Genomic DNA, 22860 nt, shown 5'->3' with positions numbered 1-22860 from the left:
ATTTTCATGGAGGAATTTATCACGGGGGAAGATAATTTTCATAAATTAGTTGCAGGATTTTCTAAAATTATTTAAAAAAAAACCAATGAGAAAATAAATAAAAGAAACGTCTTCTCAACTGCAAGTAAGGAGCAGCATTAAAACCTAAAACGAAAAGAAATTATTACGTATTTAAGGGGTTCGTCTCCCCCTCTTGACAATAAGGTATTTTTAGTAATTTCAACTATTTATTCTACGGTCTTTGTGATTCAGGGGTAATTCTTGAAGAATTGGGACAAAATTTAAGCTTTAATGTAAAGAGCGAGGTATTGACGAGGGGGTTAGCCCCCTCATATCTATATATATAAATATATAATAAAAATATACAAATATAGAAGTTCGTTACGTAAGGTAACTCGTAAGTTACGTATATTTGTTTCTAATAAAAACGTTCGCAATAAAAAAAAAGTTCTAGTCACCTTTTTAAGCAACCAAACTTGGAGGGCAACTAGGACTCCTCCCCCACCCCCTTTTTTATCAAAATCGTCCTATCAAAACCATGAGAAAGTCATTTAGCAAAAAGAAAAATAATATGCAATTTTCTTATAAATTATTCACGTGCCGTGAGCCACAATCAAAACATGCAATAATTCAAAAACGTTCAGAAATGAAATAAAAAACAAGTTGTTTCCATTGAAAGTAAGGAGCTACATTAAAACTTAAAACGAAGAGAAGTTATTCCGCATATGAAAGGGGTTGTCCCCTCCTCAACATCTCGCTCTTTACGCTAAAGTTTTTATTGTTTTAAAAAGTAGAGCTGTGAGAAAGAGTCAAACTTTAGCATAAAGAACGAGGCGTTGAGGAGGGGACAACACCTTTCACATGCGGAATAATTTCTGTTCGGTTTAAGTTTTAACGTCGCTCCTTACTTTCAGTTGAAAAACTTGTTTTATTTTATTTAATAGTGTCAAGAGCGAGGTATTTACTAGGGGGTGAACCCCCTCATGTACGTAATAAAAATATACAAATCTAGAAGTTCGTTACGTAAGTTAATTTGTAAGTTACTTACATTTATTACTAATACAAACTTTCGCTCTTTACGCTAAAGTTTTTTTTATTGCTTTAAAAAGTAGAGTCGTGAGAAAGAGTCAAACCTTAGCGTAAAGAGCTAGGTGTTGAGGTGGGGACAACCTTTTCATATACGGAATGATATTTTGATTAATCAAGAAGAAGGGATTATACACTCACAACTAGACTTGATGATAAGTACAGATTATGCTGTACTTTTTTACTTTTGGGTTTCCAATGCCTATCTGAAATCTTAACCAGGGCTTTAAGGATCCCTAGTTATCAGGGTGTCTGGAAAAACAGTCTTGCATATTGAATGAGCTTAGTCAGATGTGTTAGTCATCCCTTAGTAATACTTTGGCAGATTGCAGGATCGAATATGCGTGGGAATATATGAAAAGCTTACCATAATTTATTTTCACAAGAACATCTCCAAGAAGGGAAGGTCAGATCGCAAAAATTGCTTCGTTCTTGCCATCTTCATCCAGTACAAGGGGAAATCAGATTTAGATGAAATTCAGTTATTACTAGCTACTAGAACTCTCATTCCAACTTCATTTTGAGTCAAAATACCTGAAATTGCAGTTTCTTCTGCTCCGTAGTTGTGACACATTGGCAAAGGATTCTGCTTCCCTTAAAGGTGCCTTGTCATAAAAGGTCTGACTACTACGATTAATACAGGGACTGAAGCCGACTCTCGGTATTACACTGGCTCATTAAGAAAACTTGTTGCCAAAGAAAATTTTAAAAAGATAAAATATTAGTACTAAAAAAGAACTTAAAATATTAAGGGTTAGAGTGAATTACAGAAACATGCCAGAAATAAAACTAAATTTTAGAATTGGAATTTAAATTCACTTTAACTTACTAGAATCGTCAAAATTTTTCTCAAATCACTCAAGATCTTCCAATTCTCAATAATTTATTTTTATCTCTGATTAGTAAATTACTATTTATTTAAGTTTCAACAATAGGACTTTTTCTTGCTTGAGATATTTTTGTAATTTCATAAAATTTGTTTTTAGTATTTAAAAGATCTGCTAGCTTGAATAATTTTAGCTTTAAGATGTATCTCAGAAAACATGATAACTAAAACTTTTTTTGTTGTTTAGTTGGTTTTATTTCAGATACGTCATGCCCCACGTATTTATGCGGAAAACTTTCCACTATAGTTGTTTCACTTGCGTTTAATGATTACTATATTTGTGGTTCTTTGTGTTTAGATGATTGTATTTTATAACCCATTGTGTTTCAGTCATTTATGCAAAAAATCCTATGCTTCAGTTATTCCACTAGTGCTTAGTGTTGGGTTAATTTGTGTTTCGCTGAGTTTAGTTGATTAATTTTTTTAAAACATGTTTTTCTGCAATTTTAAGTAAGTAATCAATTTTATTGCCCGAAAATTCATATAGAATTAAAAGGGAAAAAGAAAAGACATCACCAAACGTATTTACACACTCTGTACATCAGCAGACCTACTGGCACAGGATGGCTTGTGGCACAGGATGGCGACATGGTGACACGGTTAACATAGACTGTTGGATCGGATACAGCATAATCATGCATGATATAGGAGTAACTAGTCTATGATGGAAGTCTCAGATGGAACTTAACGAATAAAAAAACAAACAAAAAAAACAAAAAACAACAGGAATCTTACTTTTGCACACTAATCGGACGGTAGGTATTTCCAATCAACTATCCAATTATCAACTATATACAATCAACTATCCAACTTTCCACACAACTATCCATAAAAAACTATCCATAAAATCAACTATCCATAAAAAACCCAAAATGAACCAAATATTAAACACAAGAGTGCGCACATAATGGAATTTATTTTATAAGTAACTCATGTAGAATATTTTGTAAACGGAATCAATTAAACGCAAGTCACCTTTAGAATCGCAGAGCGCCTCTAGTGTTAGTTTAGTTTAAGTAGAAAATAGTTTGTACAACACAAATACCTAAAAAAAAAACCCAAAAAACATACAAATCACCCTAACGATAAAAATAAGTCTAAATAATTGAGAAGGGATTTGTTATATAATGCAATTAACTACACATGAAACACGAGTAGAGTATCTGTGGTGTAAATTTCTCGTATAAATAATTAAGGTAAAATATGTTGTAAATTAAAATTAATAAGTAACAAATGAGCTAAATTAAAACACAGTGAAAACATGTTTATTTAACTTTTTTTTGCTCTGGTTGAACATATCTCAGCATACAATCCACTAAACACAATGAAACACAAATAAACTAAACACAAGTAGAATACCTACGGCTCTAGATTTTGCATATACATTATTTAGATTGAATATATTTTAAGAATAAATTAATTAAAGACGAATCAACCAGAAACAAACACAAAAAGAATGTCTGTATCGGAAAATTTGCATATTATATCTTACCTTATTTACTTATACAGCGAATATTCCACCATTGTTATTCTACTTCAATTCAATTCAATTTATTCAAAAAGAAAAGAAAGCACATAACAACAATAATAATAAAGATCCTAGAAGCGAACTTGTTAAGGACTAAAACAACAAAAAATTGTAAATGAAAAAGAGAGAGAAAAAAAAGAAAAGAGAAAACAAGGGTAATTAAAGCAAATTGAACAAACATTTAGAGAAATATAATATCAAGATTTTAGTACATTGTTATATAGCGCCCGAAAACTTGTGGATAGGTCGACATTGGAGGGTATTAAATTCCATTGAATTATAGATTTATAAATTGGGGATCGCTGGGCGGAACTAGAGATACACCTGGGGACAATGAAGGAACGGTTGGATGAACGAAGACAGTGGCCTTCAGAATTATTACTATTAAAATAAGATAATAAGTGGGGAGGAAGATTTTTATGGTAAGCGGAGTATGCAAGGGACAGATTTAATTTTTTGATGAATTGTTCAAAAGGGATAATACCAAAATCGGAATACAAGTCCTTGGTGGGATTAAATATAAAAAAAAAAAACTAATTTTTTTAACTGAATGTAAGGAGCGACATTAAAACTTAAAACGAACAGAAATTACTCCGTATATGAAATGAGTTGTCCCCTCCACAATCCCTTGCTCTTTACGCTAAAGCTTTTAATTGTTTTAAAAAGTAGAATTGTGGCAAAGAGTCAAACTTTAGCGTAAAGAGCGAGGGATTGTGGAGGGGACAACTCATTTCATATACGGAGTAATTTCTGTTCGTTTTAAGTTTTAATGTCGCTCCTTACTTTCAGCTAAAAAAATTAGTTTTTTTTTATATTTAATTTCTGAACGTTTTTGAATTAATGCATGTTTGGTTTTGGCTCTCCGCACATAAATTATTAAAATGAAATTTTTATATTAATTCTTTTTTTTGGCTAAATGGCTTTCTCTTAGTTTACTCCGTATATGAAATGAGTTGTCCCCTCAACAATCCCTCGCTCTTTACGCTAAAGCTTTTAATTGTTTTAAAAAGTAGAATTGTAGCAAAGAGTCAAACTTTAGCGTAAAGAGCGAGGGATTGTGGAGGGGACAACTCATTTCATTCACGCTCTTTACACTAAATCGTAAGTTTTGTCCCAATTCTTTAAGAATGACCCCTATAAGAATGACCCTATCTATAGTTGAAATTACTAAAAATGCTTTAGCATAAAGAACAAGGTATTTATTTCCTCCTAAATACCTCGCTCTTTATGCTAAAGTATTTTTAGAACCCCTCATGTGCGTAATAATCTCTGTTCGTTTTAAGTTTCAATGCTACTTCTTCCTTTCGTTTGAAAAAACGTTTTCATGTTTATTTTTCATTGTATTCTTATAGTAATGCTAGAGAATCCTGCGCCCTTGTCATTGAATTTTTCTTCCCCCATGACAGATTCCTCCAAGGAAAGATCCTCCAAAATAGCCCCCCCCCCTCAGCCCCCCCCAAACAAAATAAAATCCCCCTGAAAACGTCTGTACACTTCCTAATAACCATTACTATATGTAAACACTGGTCAAAGTTTGTAACTTGCAGCCCCTCCCCCAGGGATTGTGGGGGAGTAAGTCATCCCCAAAGACATAGTTATTATAGTTTTCGACTATGCTGAACAAAATGGCTATCTCAAAATTTTGATCCGTTGACTTTGGGAAAAAAATGAGCTTGGGAGGGGGCCTAGATGCCCTCCAATTTTTTTGGTCACTTAAAAAGGGCACTAGAACTTTTCATTTCCGTTAGAATGAGCTCTCTTGCGACATTCTAGGACCACTTGGTCGATACGATGACCCCTGGGGAAAAGAAAAAAAAAACAAAACAAACAAACAAATAAACACGTACCCGTGATTTGTCTTCTGGCAAAAAATACAAAATTCCACATTTTTGCAGATAGGAGCTTGAAACTTCTACAGTAGGGTTCTCTGATACGCTGAATCTGATGGTGTCATTTTTGTTAATCCTACGACTTTTAGGGGGTGTTTCCCCCTATTTTCCTAAATAAGGCAAATTTTCTCAGGCTCGTAACTTTTGATGGGTAAGACTAAACTTGATGAAACTTATATATTTAAAATCAGCATTAAAATTCGATTCTTTTGATGTAGCTATTGATATCAAAGTTCAATTTTTTAGAGTTTTGGTTACTATTGAGCCGGGTCGCTCCTTACTACAGTTCGTTACCACGAACTGTTTGATATAGTCGTGGCAACCGAAAAACTGCTTTGACGGCACGGTTTTGAGCAGATTTTTTTATTGGTAACTGAAGGATAAGTATTGCCCCATACAGATCCGCAGTATGAGATATATGGGTAAATAAAAGAATAATAAAGGGTGACAAGGATATCGGGAGGAAGAAAATAATTCACACGATTAATTATACTTACCTGTCGCAAAATTATGGCTCTGATATAGGACACATGTGTTGCAAATGATAGGCAGGAGTCTATGTGGACACCAAGAAACTTGGCAACTTCGACCTGCGGGAGGAGATTGGTAGAATATTTTAGGCCAAGTGCTGGCTGAACTTCATTTTTTTTTGTAAGGGGTTTGAAATAATACCACCTGACTTTTCTTGCTGTTAATGGTCATGCAGTTAACGAGACACCACTCCTGTACTCTATTCAGAAGGGTTTGAGTAGAGGTGACGACGGATGGTAAATTAGGACCGGTGATGAAAAAGTTGCTATCGTCAGCAAAAAGTACTGGTTGCACTGATGGGCCCAGGTCCGTAATCAAATCATTAATATAAAGGAGAAAAAGTATTGGACCAAGAACAGAGCCCTGTGGAACGCCCCTCCGGACAGGTAGGGGATGTGAAGTCACCCCGCCTAGTCTCACACTCTGTACTCTACCAGAGAGATAAGAGCCGAACCATGAGAAAGGAACTCCGCGAATCCCTAGGTTATTGAGTTTACTTAATAAAACACTGTGATCAACCATGTCAAAGGCCTTTGAAAAATCCAGAAATAAGCCCAATACAGTATTTTTAAGGTCAAGTTGGGAACGTATAAACTGTGTGGCGTCTATTAGTGCATGAGCAGTTGAAAATTTGGCACGGAAGCCATATTGATGAGGAGAAATCAACGAATCTGATGAATGATTCCCAAATACAAAGAGAGAAAGACGTCGGAATATAATTTTCTCGAGCACCTTAGATATAACTGGGAGAAGTGAGATTGGACGATAATTGCTTATCTCAGACGGATCGCCTTTTTTATGAATCGGGATAACAATTGCTGATTTAAATATTTCTAGGAAGACTCCATTGGTCATAGACAGGTTTGCTATGTGCACAATGGGTTCACAAATATAGGAAGATACGGTCCTAAGAAGCTTATTACTTATGCCAAAGAAGTCAGGTGTACTACTATTAGAGAGAGATTCGATAACTTGAAGCACCTCTTTGCGATCAGTTGGAGAGAAAAACATGGATCTGGGATTCTTGCTAGGGTGTACTGACTGTGAGAAGGAACAGGAGTTAGCATTTGGAATATTAGTGAAATAATTATTAAAAGCATCCGGTACTAAAATTGGGTCAATTAATCTGCCACTGATGTCCCTAAGGTTAATAGGAACAGATCTTGAATTCCTTTTTTTGAAAGGATTTCATTTATTGTAGACCAAATTTTTTGCAAGTTCCCTTTGCGGTGAGAGATTTTTGAATAATAATAATTTTTCTTTGCTTCCCGGGTGAGTTTGGTATATACGTTTTTGTATTTTTTATAATTAGTCAGGTCAATAACGCTACTGGTTTTGCAAGCTAACTTACATAGGTCATTTTTTCGGTATGAAGAGATTATCAGGCTATTTGACATCCAGGGACGTATATGGGTAGTTTTTCGGTTTGATTTACGAACTGGAAAGGTTGAACTAATAAGATCACTCAATCCCTGTGTAAAACTACTTGTGGCTGAATTAACATCCTGACAATCCAAAGTCTTGGACCAGTCGAAGGATTTCAAACAATCAGTGAACTGGTTCACATTCACAGTATTATATATTCTATTAGACGTAGGGGTATTAGTTCTACGGGGTTGAGTAGCTGATAGGGAGGGTAAGAAAAGATAGATTGGAAAGTGATCTGACAGGTCAGAAAATATTATTTTGGAGGACAGGTGGTTTCCCAGGGAAGTGGATACAAAAATGTTATCAATTAAAATAGCGGTAGACCTCATGGGATCAACTCTAGTAGGAAAAAGGATTGTGGGAAGAAGACCACTTGAGGTAAATGTTTCAAAGAAGGTATCACTATCATTGTTATTGCTAACATTTAATAAATTACAATTGAAGTCCCCAAAAACTATTGCCTTCTTTTGTGGTAAATTAATAAAACTAGAAAAATCATCAAACAGATTACAAAAGAAAGATGTCGGAAATGAGGGTGGTTTATCAAATAACGAAAAAATAAAAGAATTCTCGTCTACACTTATGTCGACGATTATTGAATAAACGCATCTATTATTTATAGGTTGCAAGAACAAGAATTCCCAATCTAATAGTCTGGTGAATTTTAGACTTGATCGGATGTAAAGAGAAATGCCACCAGAGGACTTGGTTAATTTTCTTTCAATATGAATAGCTTGAAAGCCAGTGAGGGAAATTTCATTAGTATCATCAATTTCTGAAAGCCACGTCTCCGTTATTCCAATTACGTCGAAAGGGCAGTAACCATTTGTTAAAATTAAATCTTTAAAATTAGCCCACTTATCCCGTATGCTTCTGATATTAAAGCAAATTACATTAAGTTTGGTCTCTTCCATTAGCTTAGGTTTCACATTTTTCACAAAAGTGTCGAGATATTTACAGTTAATTTGGTTTAAAGGGCTATCGGGGCTAGCTAAGGTGTTGGTGGACAGATTATTTTGGTCATCGTAATAATTAAAAACAACATTATTGCACAGTGATAAATTATTAAGAAACGTAAAATCTTGTAAAGTACTTGTACTTGTGTTTGTTTGACTGTTCATTTCTTAAGCAGTAGTTTCTGTGCTTCTGGACATTTATACGAATAACAGGGGTGATCGGAGGAGCCACAGAGAGCACATTTCATGACAAGTTGACACGGGTTTTCTTTGGAGTTCTGGTGGTCACCAGCGCATTTAGAGCATCTCGGGGAAGCTTTACAGTTATTTGCAGTATGGCCGTAGCACTCACATTTGTAGCACTGGGTAGGCAAAAACTTGTACTCAGTTATAGGTAGACGCTCGTAACCAATAACAAGGGGATTCTCAGTGGCATAGTTTAGGTGGTCACGTGACTCAAATTTTAATCGAAAAGACCTCGTACTTCCTAACTGAACAAATTCTATACAGTTATTAGCGAGATCGCATAGGTCACTTTTAGATGTTCCGTCAGGCACTCGGCGTACTATACCGAAAAAGGCAGGACTCTTCACTTTAGCATTAATGGATTGGTCTGCTTTGCTTAATGCATCTGCCAAAGTATTGGCGGCACCCTTGTCCGACAGAACTACTTGCCATGCATCCCTCCTAGGCCTCAAAACAACTATGCTTGAACTGACACCCCCACAAGCTTTATCCAGGAAATCTTTTCGAGCGTCAGGATTATTCAAGTTTTTTGGTGGATTTTTCACAATAACTGAATAGGACGGTTTTGCGGGTGGGGGAGGTTTCATATCAGGAATAGTTTGCACGACTGACCTTGCTTTATGGTGCTCAGCGAAGCTTTTAAATTCCATGTAGAGTTCATTAACCTTTCGAGTTAACGTAGCTGTTGTCTCCCCTGGCACACATGGGACCTGATCTGGCTCGAAAATCAGATACTGAGGTAGGCTGATCTTTTTCTCATCACAAAGATCAAAGGCTCGCACCATATCACTTACATTATCAGTCACTTTGGGGCGCTCAGTTACCCTAGTAATAGAGGCGTCAGCCCACAAAATCTTCTTTGCTTCAATTAACATATCTCCTTTGAAAAAATCGTAAGCAATTTTTACAATATTATCAGCTGAACAACCTGCACTTCTAGCCCGTGAAATGAAATTCAACACGGGATTCAATACAAGTCTTTCACCTGGCATCATCCGGTGAAATGATCAAATTTCATCAAAATTCGTGGGCGGGGCCACAATAGTTGTCAGTAAAAGCAATAGCAAATCAGGTAGCAATACTCACAAGATGTATATTCAGAAGTTGCGTACACAATTTTAATTATCCAAAATATCCAATTATTCAAAGCAAATTGTTCACAGCACGTTACACAACTTAAATAGTTACGTACACGATTTTAATTATCCAATTATCAAAAGCAAATTGTTCACAGCACTATATAGCATTGTACACAATTTCAATAGTTGCGCAATGAAATAAATATCCAATGTCTATCGATTATGTCTAGTCGATTCGTATAGTTGATTATATTCTACAATGTTTTATACCTTAGTTTAAAAAACATTTTCCCATATCGGTGTTCGACTTGAGTTTAGTTGATTTGTTCGCTTTCATCATTAGCTGACTGTGTTAAAAAAATAGTCTGTTTTAATTTTATTTTTTACGCAAGATTTACTAATGCAGGCGTTCTACGTATGTTTAGTTGATGGTATTTTACAACATATTCTAACTCAACTATTTACATACTTGTCCACTACAGGTGTATTACTTTTGTTTAGTGTTAAGTTGATTATTAGTTGTTTGTGTTAAGTTGATCATATTTTACTCCATAGAATACCTCAATTATTTATACGTGGAATTTTTCCACTATGTGTATTTGATCCACCTCACTTTTTATACACGTTCTCGTTGCAGGTGCTCTCCTTGTGGATGTCATTGGTACTAAGAAAAACGTTGCTAAAAGCTTTGTAATTATTAATGGTGCAATGAATGATGTCTTAAGGCCAAGTATGTACTCTGGTTACCACAGAATAACTCCCTTGCAAGTGCACCAAAGCGCAGAAATGGTAAAGTACCCTTAAGCAATCCTTTCAAAGACCCATTAAAGACTCCATATTTAGGGAGGAGGCTATAAATAGTTGTTTTCCAGTGCATACCCGAAGTTTTGTTCAATTTTCTCTTCCAAGTTCTCTGTACAACAAAATTCCTTGTAGCCAGTGGCGACTTTTTAATGTGTAGTTTGGTGACGCATGCTCTGAGCTTTAAGAATGTGTTTATGTTAAATGGAATTACAACAGTTTATTATTGGGGATTTTATTTGGGGAGATTATTGGCACTATTCCAAAACAGGTTGCACAATGATTTAAGATGGTTACTAAGCAGTTTCTGATGATTTCAAAAATATTTGACTGGTGTGGGATTTGAACCAAAGGGTCCTAACCATAAACAATTGACGAGTTAGTTAACTGAACTAACAATCAAATGGTGATAAGATGTCCTTAGAAATATATATTAAGCAACAGGCTTCATGTTAATGAATGTTGCCTTCCCCAATGAGTTGGCTAGTACGGGGATTTTCGGAGGTCCCCATGTCACCCTTCAGGGCCCAAATCCCCCCCCCCCCCCCCTAATTGCCCAGTTTCTCTCCGATTTTTTTTGGAACTTGACAATTTTTTCCACTTTTTTCTTACTTTTTTCAAATAACCTCTAACAAAAGAAATTCACTTGTCATGTTTTCAAAATACGAAATAAAAATGAATACCGACTTTTTTTTGGAGCCTAGAATTTTTCAACTTTGATTTCAAAATGGTATTTGCTAGTCATAATTTTTCTTCTAGAAAACAATATTTGTAGTGGTATTTTCATTTACTTAGTTTTTTGGAACTAGGGAAGTTTTTTCAACTTTTTTGAAATTCACTTGTGAAATTTGGAATCAAAAGGAAAATGAATTCGGACGTTTTTTTTTGGAACCTAGAAATTTTTCAGCTTTTTTCCTTTCTTAAAATGACATTACATATACTTATAACAGAAAAAATTCACTTGTGGTATTTTTGAAATACGAAATGAAATAGTATATATATACAGGCCGTCCTGTGGTGGCGCAGTGTGTTTGACCTTAGCTTGGTGATACGGGACCCAGAGATCGAATCATGCTGCAGTAATGCACCGCAGGGCCGACGCAGGGACCTTAGTAGTCAAGAAGCGTCGTTAATCTGATACAGTACATATACTGGCCGTAATTTTTTCTTTTAAATAAACAATATTTGTAGTGGTAATTTTGTGCACTTGGTATATACATATATATATATATATATATATATATATATATATATATATATATATATATATTTATATATATATATATATATATATATATATATATATATACTCTTCGCTTGTTTGTTTGTTTGTTTGTTACAAACAACACATATTAAAAAAAAAGAAAACACCAGAAAAACCAAAAAAAAAACAACTAAAAAAACTGAAAAAAAACAACAGAACAAACTAAAAAAAGAAGAAAAAACTAAAAAATAATTAATAAAAAAAAATAAAACAAAAACGAAACGCCGGAAAAACTAAAAACAAACAACAACAAAAAAACTAAAAAAAGAAAAAAACTAAAAAAAAAAAAAAAAAAAAAAAAATATTTACGCAGTTGAAAACTAGCACCTTTCATACGTGTTGCTGGGGCACGCAGCGCCACAGCAACAGCCAGGGGTCAGTCCGCGTGCCAACTGACTAGGTGACAGTCGTTTCATATTTTGAAAATAGTACAAGTCAATTTAAAATAAGTGAAAAAATTTCCAAGCTCAAAGAAAAATGTCACTATAAAGTATGTTTTTTCTTGAAGAAAAAATCCCGACTAAGATATTTATACCAATTTCATATTGTACTTCGAAATATCACTAGTGAACTTCTTTAATTATAAGTATATGCAACGTCATCTTAAAAAACATGAAAAAAAGAGTTCCTTTTCCAAGTTCTAAGAAAAAAGGTGGAACGGAAGGCAAAAAAGTTGGAAGGGGTTGGAATTGGAAGGGAGTAAAAAATAGAGAAGTGTATTGGGGGCCTGGAAGGGGAGACTTGGGGACCTTCGCAAATACCCATACTAACCAACTCATTGAAGAAGGCATCATTCATTAAGATGAAACCTATTGATTAGAATGTATTTCTAAGAACATCATCATTGGCTTGCTAGTTCAGTTAACTACTGCGTAATTCCTTTATAGTTAGGAGCTACCGAATCAAACTCAACACCAATGAAATATTTCTGAAATTATCTGAATCTGCTTAGTAATCATCTTAAATCATTGCAAAATCTGTTTTGAAATGCTGCCAAAAAGTACAGTTTTCAACCACAGCCAGAGAAATCAATTACGTAATTAACTTGACACAACACCGTGATGTGTAACACCAGGTGGCTAACGATCTAAAACTACTTAGCAACCATCTCAAATCTTCGGGCTATACATGCTATCAGAGTGGCGCCAAGAATTCCTGGAAACAAGGATCTCAAGGCATGGCAACATAGAAACCTCATTATATGTCTAGATTATCGGGCTGTTAGAGCATCCAGTATACGCTCGACAACACGCTTAATATCAATATCGAATTGTCACGTCATGTATGTTGTCGAGATGACGACAAGAAATTCCCAGAAACAAAGATCTCAAGAATAGCAACTGCTTCTCCTATAACCACCTGCTATATAATTCTAATTATCTGTCCAGATACACTAGCTCACAGGATTCGCTGAGGCCCCATTGGGATAGGCTACTGGTTCACAGGATTCGTGGGGGCCTCATTGGGGTTTTGGTTCGCAGGAATCGTTGATAGCCTACGAGGGGTAGGCAACTCTTTTTGGTTCTTATTATACCAACGTCTTGAAGAATACTCTCAGAGGATCAACGTTAAACCTTCTTCTTAATGTTTAAGCAGTAAGGAAGAAAAGTGTTGTGGCTATGTGTATCGTAGGATCCACAGTGTCAACACTGCTGGGTTAGCTGTGTGAACTTTCGAGGAAGTTGATTTGATTAGAAATTTAAATTTCTATTTTCTTTTAAGAGGGAAAGTGATGGAGGTCAACTAATCCCCTCCCCCTCCCTCACACCCTCTTCTCCCCTAACATACCTGATCAAATTTGTGAGATAACCATTTTGTTAACAATAGCCCAAAGAACACATAGCAATGCCCTCAAGGTGGACAAAACCCTTCTAAGCCCATTGGCGCGGGTAATAAGTTATTCGCTGTGCATATAAGGTTTGTACGGAACAGATGGTCTTATGAACTTCAGATCATATGGGTCTCATTTTGTAAAAGTCTGAAGATCTAGTGTCCTTTTTAAGAGGCGAAAATTCATGGAAGGTCACCAGCCCCTCCCCTCTTGCCTATAACTCCCTAAAACACATCCGATCAGAACTTTAGGAGAATGTTTTTTCAGCATTGTTTATAGGTCCAGGAATTATGTCTTTTGGGATGATAACCTCCCCAGAGTCTTCAGATTAAGGGCTGTGAGTTAGGTAATTCATTTATTGTTTACATATAATATATGTTATTGTGCTTAAACTTTATTTTACAAAAAGACGAAGGAAATTCAGGTGAGCATTTTAGAGAATGTTGAGGAGAGTTTTGAACTAAATCTAAATATATCGTACGTTTTGTGCATATGTATAGTCAAAAAGGCGTAATACATGAATAAGTTGGTATATTAATTTGGAACTCTCAAGAAATGATGAAAGAGATGATCAAAAAGGGAATATTCCATCGTCCCACTACTTCTAAAGCTACCACTACTACTGCTGCTACCTCTACTACTTTTACAATTACTACTACTACTGCACTACTCCATTTACAATTAAAAAAAAAAAATTCAATAGATTTTCAATAGATCGAACATAGTCAATAGATCGTGTCTCAGGAACTGATTTGGTTATTAAGTTGGAATTTTCAGAGAACGCTAAAAGGGGAAATTTCTTCTGACTAAAAGACAATATGTGCACGCAACTATAATACTTTTTATCGCCGGTATATCTATATCCCTGGTATATTACTAATTCAACTGATAAGTCTATTGAAACTGCTTGTAAAAGCAATTCGTTAATATTTCTACCGCTACTAGTGCTACCACTATTATTATTAATACTACAACTGGTAATACAGATACTCTTACTATGACTACTATTATAACTATGCCTAAGGGTATGAAGGTAAAATTCTCAAAGACCTTCTTTTTGAAGTGGGGGAGGTGAACTAAGACACAACACGCCGTCTGTATGCAGCAGGTTGTCAAAAGTGGATAGCAACAAAATCTTGGAAACGGTTTGGTTCGTAAAGTTTAGACTCGCAGGGCTTGTTGTAGAGGATGTTGAACTAATCAAACGAAAATATTTGCACCTGATTGCTGCTGCTTCCAACCATCCGCTTGTATCTGAGGAAGGCACAGACGTGGGTGTTACATAATGACGGTGAACACGTGGGTGTTACATAATGACGAGGGGCGCACGTAGATATGACGTAATGGCAAGGGGAACACGTTGGTGCTACATAATGACAGTGCACACGTGGGATGTCACGAAATAGCAGCGCATACTTGGGGTGTTGCGTAATGGGGTGTTACGTCATTCCTTAGCCATTTTTACCAGACATTTTCACGATAAAAGTATGGTTTAAATCCAATGATTCATAGTTTTTTGCAAGCCATCCCTCCATGACACACCATGTCACACTATGACTGCCACCTGGCAACCCATCATTATTCCTAAGATATTAGGCATTTTTACCAGACATTTTCACGATAAAAGTATGATTTAAATCCAATGATTCATAGTTTTTTGCAAGCCATCCCTCCATGACACACCATGTCACACTATGACTGCCACCTGGCAACCCATCATTATTCCTAAGATATTTCCCAGAAATTTTCAGGATAAAATATGATTTAAATTCAATTTTTCATGTTTTTTCGCAAGCCATCCCTCGGGGATACACCAAGTCAATGCAAGCCACCATGCTGCTCTGCGATTGATCATCCGGCGCCTTCTCCCCTTCCCCCCAGACGTCATTTTCCACACATTTTCTCCTTAGAAATATGATTTAAATCCAATGGTTCGTGGTTTTGGGAGCTAACTCTCCGTGATACACCATCTCAATTTGTAGTGTGACCACCGTGTCACACTACGATTGACCATCTGGCACCCTCTAACACCCCTCTTATCATTCCTAGACATTTTCAAGGTATTTTCTCGTTAAAAATCATACATTAGATCCAATGGTTCATGTTTTCGCCAGCGAAAACCCTGTAATACACCAATGTCAATTCTTACCACCATGGCGAACTATTACTGCCCCCTCTGGAGCCCCTTAACCCCCCATCATTCCTAAGACATTTTCCCAGATATTTTCTTATTAGAAATATGATTAAATCCATTGAACAATGTTTTCATAAGACAACCCTACGTGATACATCAGCTCAATTCACGCCACTGTACCACACTTTGACTAGCCTTTCTGGCACCATCTAGCACCCCTGATAATTCCTAAGACATTTTCCAGTTTTTCTTGTTAAAATACGCATTAAATCCAATGGTTCGTGTTTTAGCATTCCACCCCCAGACACGATACCCCATGACAATTCATGCCACTGTGGCAAACTCCAAATGGCACACGGCACCATTTGGCGTAGAGTATCACACATAGGACATTTTTCGAGCACTTTCCTGCAAAAATATTCGTTTACACAAGGATAAATTGTTTAAACTTAATAAATTAACACCCAGTAGCGTTTCTTCAGATTACTCCTCGCATTTGAGGGCCAGAGAAGCACAATGTACCACTCCTGATGACACCCTTCTGGTGCGTATTATCACACCTCAGGGTCTTTAAATATTTTTTCGCTCAAAACTAATTTATAAATTAAAAATAACCATTGTTTTTATTTGAAAAGTGGAAACTAGCCATTTCATTACTAGATTGCAATGTTTCTTGTCAATTCCCAGCCCATGACACTAAATGGCTGAAAATGACACCCTCTAGCAAGCATTATCATAAATATGGCATTTTTTCAGGAAATTTCATGCAAAAATATTCGTTTACTCAAGAATAGATGGTTTAAACTTAATGAAAACAATCCCCATTAGACACGCTTCTGGCAAATATTATCACAGCTAAGGGTTTTTTTTTCAAGCTTTTCTCCCCTCAAAAATAAATTTATAATCTAATTATGACCATTGTTTTTCTTCAAACTTGCTGCTTGCTGATTCTGTCCGTGAAACTCGTTGCATGTTGTTTTTTTCTCTCCATGAAACTTGTGTTCGTGGAACTTCCTTTGTGCTGATTCTTGTTCGTAAAATTTGTTCCATGCTGATTTTTCTCTTCATGAAAATTGTGTATCAATTTTTTCTCCTCGTGAAACTGATTTTTTTCATGGAACTTCCAGTGTGTTGTTTTTGTTCCCGGGACTTATTGCGTGCTTATTTTTTGTGAAACTTCTTGCATATGGATTTTCTCTTATCGCGAAAATTATACATTGGGTTTTATCCACGTGAAACTGATTTTGTTCATGGAACTTGTTGCGACCTGATTTTCGTTCATCGAATCACGTGCTGATTTCTGAGTTGATTTTGGAAAATTTTTACATTGATTATTTCTCTTAGTAAAAATGATTTTGCTCATAGAACTTGTTGCTCGATGATTTTTTTTTCGTGGAGCTCTTTTCGTTCTGATTTTCGGCCGCGAAATTTTTCTGCATGTTGATTTTTCTCTTCGTGAAATATGTACATTGATTTTTTCCCTTGTGAAACTTATTTTGTTCTTGGAACTTGTTGTATACTGATTTTTTGTTTTTGGAACTTGTTTATGCTGATTTTTGTTCGTGAAACTCGTTGCATGTCAATATTTTCTTCGTGAAACTTATACAATGGTTTTTCTCCTCATGAGACTGATTTTATTCATAGAACTTGTTGCATGCTGATTTTTTTGTTCATGGAACTTTTTTCATGCTGATTTTTCATCGTGATACTTGTTGTATTTTCTTTTGGGGAAAGTTTTACGTTGGTTTTTGTCTTGGTTAAACTTTCTTTGTTCATGGAAATTGTCCTAGGTTAGGCCAGGGTGAAACGTACAAAGCATTACGGAACCTACACTTGGTAGGTTAGGCTAAGTTAGGTTGGATGCAGTGTCATATAACCTAACTTCAACTGACATACCATATGTAGTTTAGGTGTAGATTCCGTCACAGTTGCTACAGTACAACCAAACCTAATTTAATCTAGTACAAATTCCCTGAACAAAACAGGTATAACGAGGACGAAAATCAATGTACAAGTTTCACGCAGAAAAAATCAATATGTAACAAGTTTCGCGAAAAATCAGCACGCAGCAGGGCACACGAGCAAAAATGAGCATGTAATAAGTTTCATGAACAAAGTTAGTTTCACGAGGAGAAAAAAATATATACAACTTTCACGAAAAGAAAAATCGATATGAAACAGGTTTCACTAATAAAAATCAGCACGTAACAAGTCCCAATAACACAAAATCAGCATGCAACAAGTTTACTGGACAAAAATCAGCATGCAGCACGGTCCACGAACAGAAATCAGTACGTAATATGTTTCATCAACAAAATCAGTTTCACATGGCGAAAAAACCAATGTAAAACTTTCACGAAAACAAAAAATTGATATGCAACAAGTCTCACGAACAAAATTAGCACGCAACAAGTTGCATGGACAAAATCCATTTCATGAGAAGAAAAGTCATTATATAAGTCTCACAAAGAGAAAAATCACATGTAGCAAGTTTCAAGAACAAAAATAAGCGTACAACAAGTTCCAAAAACCAAAAAATAGCATGCACCAGATTCCATGAACAAAATAAGTTTCATAAAAAGGAAAAATCAATGTATAAGTTTCACGAAGAGAAAAATCAACATGCAACAAGTTCCACGAACGAAAATCAGCATACGCGAAGTTCCACAAATAAAAAATCGGTATTCAACAGGTTCCATGCACAAAATTAGCCTCACAAAGTGAAACAAAGTGGTGATAAAATCAATGTGCAACTTTCACGGAAAGAAATACTCGATATGCAACAAGTTTCACGAACTAAAATCAGCAAGCAATAACTTCCATTGACTAAAAATCCACATGCAACAAGTTTTATGAACAAAAAATCGCCACGCAACAGGTTCTAGGAACAAAATCAGTTCACTTGGAAAATCAATGTTCAAGTTTAACGAAGAGGAAAACCTACACGCAACAAGTTTGGCAAAGAAAAATCAACACGAAAATCAATAAAGAATCAGCAAGCAACAAGTTCCATGAGCAAAATCAGTTTCACGAAGAGAAAAGTCAATATGCAACAAGTCTTACGAACAAAAATCACCATACGACAAGTTACATGAATAAAAATTAGCATTCAACGTGCCTCATGAACAAAATGACATTCACGTGGAGAAAATTTAATGCATAATTTTCACGATGAGAGGAAATCAGTATGAAAAAGTTTGACGAACAAAAAAATCAGCTCGCATTAAGTTCCGGGACCTAATTACGAACACGCAATAAGTCCATCAACAAAATCAATTTTTCGAGGAGAGAAAACCAATTTACAAGTTTCACGCAGAAAAAATCAATGTGCAACAAGTTTCACAAAAACATCAGCACGCACCAAGGTCAAGAAAAAAATCAGTACTCCAAGAACAAAATCTGTTTCATCAGGTGACAAAATCACAATACTTCTTTCAAGAAAAGAAACACGAAAAAATCAGCACGCAACAAGTTCTATGAACAAAATATCAGTATGAAACACGTTTCAAGAACAAAAATTGGCACGCAGCAAGGTACACGAACTAAAATCAGCATGTAACAAGGTTCATGAACAAAATCAAATTCATTTGGTGAAAAAATAAATGTACAACTTTTAAAAAAAAATTTACTTGGAACAAGTTACACGAACAAAATTAAAAACAAGTTGTAGGAACAACAATTAGCTCGCAAGAAGTTCCATGAACAAAATCAGTTTCACGAAAAGAATCATTAACATGCAACAAGTTTCGCGAAAGATATTAGCACGAACCAACTTCCAGAACCAAAAAATCATTATCTAAAAACATCCCCGGCTACAATTTGTTTCACGAGGAGAAAAAATCAATGTACAAGTTATACGAAGAGAAAAATCAGACACAACAAGTTTCACAAACAAAAATCAGCACACGACAAGTTCCATGAACAAAAATTGGCATGCAATAGGTTCCATGAACAAAACAAGTGTCAAGTGGAGAAAAATTAATGTATAAGTTTCTAAAAATCAATATGAAAGAAATTTCACGAACAAGAATAAGCGCGCAGCAAGTTCTATGAACAAAAAATTAACCAGCAACAAGCTCCATGAGAAAAATCAGTTTCACGTGGCGAAAAAGCAATGTACAAGTTTCGGGAAGAGAAAAATGAGTATGCAATAAGTTTCACGAACAAAAATAAGCATGCAACAAGGTTCATGAATTAAATTTGTTTCATTGGAGAGAAATCCATGTATAAGTTTTGTGATGAGAAAAAATCAATATGCAAGAAGTTTCACGGACAAAAAAGTTAACATGGAATATGGTCCGAGAACGACACGCAAGAAGTTCCATGAATAAACTCAGTTTCACGGAGAGAAAACCAATACAAAAGAAGTGTCTCGAGCAAAGAGCGAAAAAGAAATCGGCTCACAACAAATTCTGGGAAAGAAAAATCAACACGTAGCAAGTTCCATCAACAAAAAATGAAAAAAACACCTAGGCGTGATAATTTGTGCCAGAAGGGTTTCATCGGGGGTTGGTAAATTATGCCACGCTGACTTAAATGCTAGGAGTCATCGGATATAACAATAACGGGGATTTTTTTCGTTAAGTTTAAACCATCGAATCTTGGTTAAAAGTATAGTTTTGCAGGCAATCCCCCAAAAAATCTAATATGTTTGATAATAACATTAGAGGGTGTCATTTGTCGCCCATTGAGTTTCATGGGATAGGAAATGTCATGGAACATTGCAATCTAGCAATGCAATGGCGCACAACAAGTTCCCTGAACAAAATCAGGACACAATAAGTTCTATGAACAAAATCATTTTCACGATGGGAAAATATAATGTAAAAGTTTCCCAAAGAGAAAAAACAACATGCAACGGATTTCAAAAGGAAAAATAAGCACGAAACAGGTTAAAATAAAAACAATTGCCATTATTGGTTTATAAATTTATTTTTGAGGGTGGAAAAGCTCGTGTGAATTGTTTTTGCTCCGAGATACCTTTACAATTAAGCAAAAACAGGTTTCAAAGGTACATGACACGTTGTTTGATAGGGCTTTCGAGCCCCACGGCTGTAAAAAAAGAAAAAAATGATCTTGGTCCAATATTTACATGTTCAGGTGACGTAATCTCACATGACTTGTTTGGGTTCCGAAGGGGAGCCTTTATAATTTTCTAAAAACAGGTTTTGAAGGTCAACGACACGTGACTTGATAGACCTTACGATTCACATGCTTCAGTATTGAAATGAGTCCAGTTTGTCAACATTGATTTTTTTTTCTGCAGTTATTATAATGTTCGGTGTAGTTTACTCAAAATATATTGGATTCAAACATTGCTCGTGTAGTTTTTTTTTTGAAGCGACATTCCTATTGTTAGATATCTAGTGTCATGAAGATTATTGCTATAAATAGAATCTCAAATACAATCATTAAGTTTAATAAAAACGATGGTTTGCAGCATTGAATTTTATAAACCGAAATGGTTTTTATGATTAAATCATAAGACCATGCACTAAAATTCGTTATGAAATAAAAGTAAGTACAAGAGGAAATTCAAGAAACATAGTTATTTTGATATTCAATCTGCTTATATTAAGGGAAACGTCCTAACGGATAAGCCCTCAATAGTGGAATGCTATATATACATTCCATTATTGAACTTGGAGAACTTTATTTGTGAAAAATGCTTGCATTCAATTCATAACCCGGAAGATGGGGCTCGATATTTCGCTCAACGAGTGCCTGAGAAGATACCTAAAAAAGAAGAATGAATCGAATATCCGAAGGCTTAAACTTCTGCTTCTTCTGTCAAAAAAGACTAAAAACGCGGCAAAGTCTTAAGTGAATCTAACCTAGACTCTTCGACAGAAATTACCCAAGAGCGCCTTTAAAGGCTAAAAATGCTTTACACTCACATCAACATTTCCTCCAAAGAAAAGATTTAGAGATGAATTGAATAAAGGAAGAGACTCTTTGTATGGTAGATTTGTTTGCAATTTGTATGCAGGTTTGTATGTAATTTCTAGAAGAAAGAATTTGTCAGTGTTTGTAGGGATTGGTCATGATTTGTATGTATTGATCTTAATTTCTAGGTGTTTTTCTTAATATCTTCGGATTGGTCTTGATTTTAGAGGTGTACCTTGATTTCTAGATTTTGGTCTTGGTTTTTATGGATTGGTCTGGATTTCTATGCACTGATTATGATTTCTACAGGCTTTTCTTGATTTTTATCGTTTGGTTTTGAATTTTGTGTGAATTTTTGTCTTGATTTCTAAGGATTGATCTGGATTTCTAAATATTGATCTGTTGATTTTTTTTGAGTTCGTCTGGATTTCAAAACATGGATTATTATTTCAATGATGTTTCTTTAGATTTCTACATATTCACCTTTTGATCTCTTTCGATTGATCTTGGTTTTATCTGTTGGCCTTTTGATTCCTTGTTTATTTTGGATTGGCCTTGATTTTCAGAGATTGGCCTTGGATTCCTCAGTTTGATCTCGTTTTTATGAATTCATTGAGATTTTTAGTGTCTGGTTATGACTCGTATATCTTTGTCTTTGTTTTTAGATGTTGCCTTTGATTTTTTTGAGTTGGTCTTGATTTTTTAGAGGGTGACCATAATATCTAGAGTCCGGTCTTGGATTTTACGATTTGGTCTGGATTCTTATGAACTGGTCATGATTTGTGTAGATTTTCTGGATTTTTATAGGTTGAAATTTTGATTTTTGTGAGATTCTCTGGATTTCTAGGCATTGGTTATGATTTCTTTGGGGTTGGCCTAGATTTCTACATATTGACCTGATTTTCCTGATTTTTAGAATAGGGCCTATTGATCTCTTGACTCCTTTGGATTGGCCTTGATTTTTATGAGTTCGTTTTGATTTCAATGGTCTGGTCATGGCTTGTATGTATTAACCATGATATTTAGATGTTGTCCTTGATTTCTTTGGATTGGTCTTGATTTTTAGAGTTTGACCATGATTTCATGAGTTTGTTCTTGGTTTTTACGATTTGGTCTAGATTTTCATGATTCGTAATGATTTTCTATATTTTTACATGTTGATATCTTGATTTTTGCGAGTTTGTCTGGATTTCTAAGCATTGGATATGATTTACCTGTCTTGATATCTTCAAATTCATCTCGATTTTTAGAGTTTGACCTTTTGATCTCTTGATTTCTTCAGATTTTTCTTGATTTTTGTGAATTCGTTTGGTTT

The 22860-nt window shown here is 35.2% G+C and overlaps 1 protein-coding gene across 1 annotated transcript in view; it reads left to right on the top strand.

Annotated features, from left to right (window-relative positions):
• The window catches only part of LOC136036443 (uncharacterized), an 89204-nt gene that overhangs the window by 59775 nt on the left and 6569 nt on the right, over positions 1-22860 (top strand). The window contains exon 6 of the mRNA XM_065718685.1: positions 10267-10418. Coding sequence (XP_065574757.1) covers positions 10267-10418 — 152 coding nt within the window. The remainder of the gene's footprint in view (positions 1-10266; positions 10419-22860) is intronic.

This window comes from Artemia franciscana, chromosome 15, assembly GCF_032884065.1.
Source record: "Artemia franciscana chromosome 15, ASM3288406v1, whole genome shotgun sequence".
NCBI classification, from domain to species: Eukaryota; Metazoa; Arthropoda; class Branchiopoda; order Anostraca; family Artemiidae; genus Artemia; species Artemia franciscana.
Note: the sequence above shows the minus strand (reverse complement) of the source record. Positions and strands in the feature narration are given on the sequence as shown.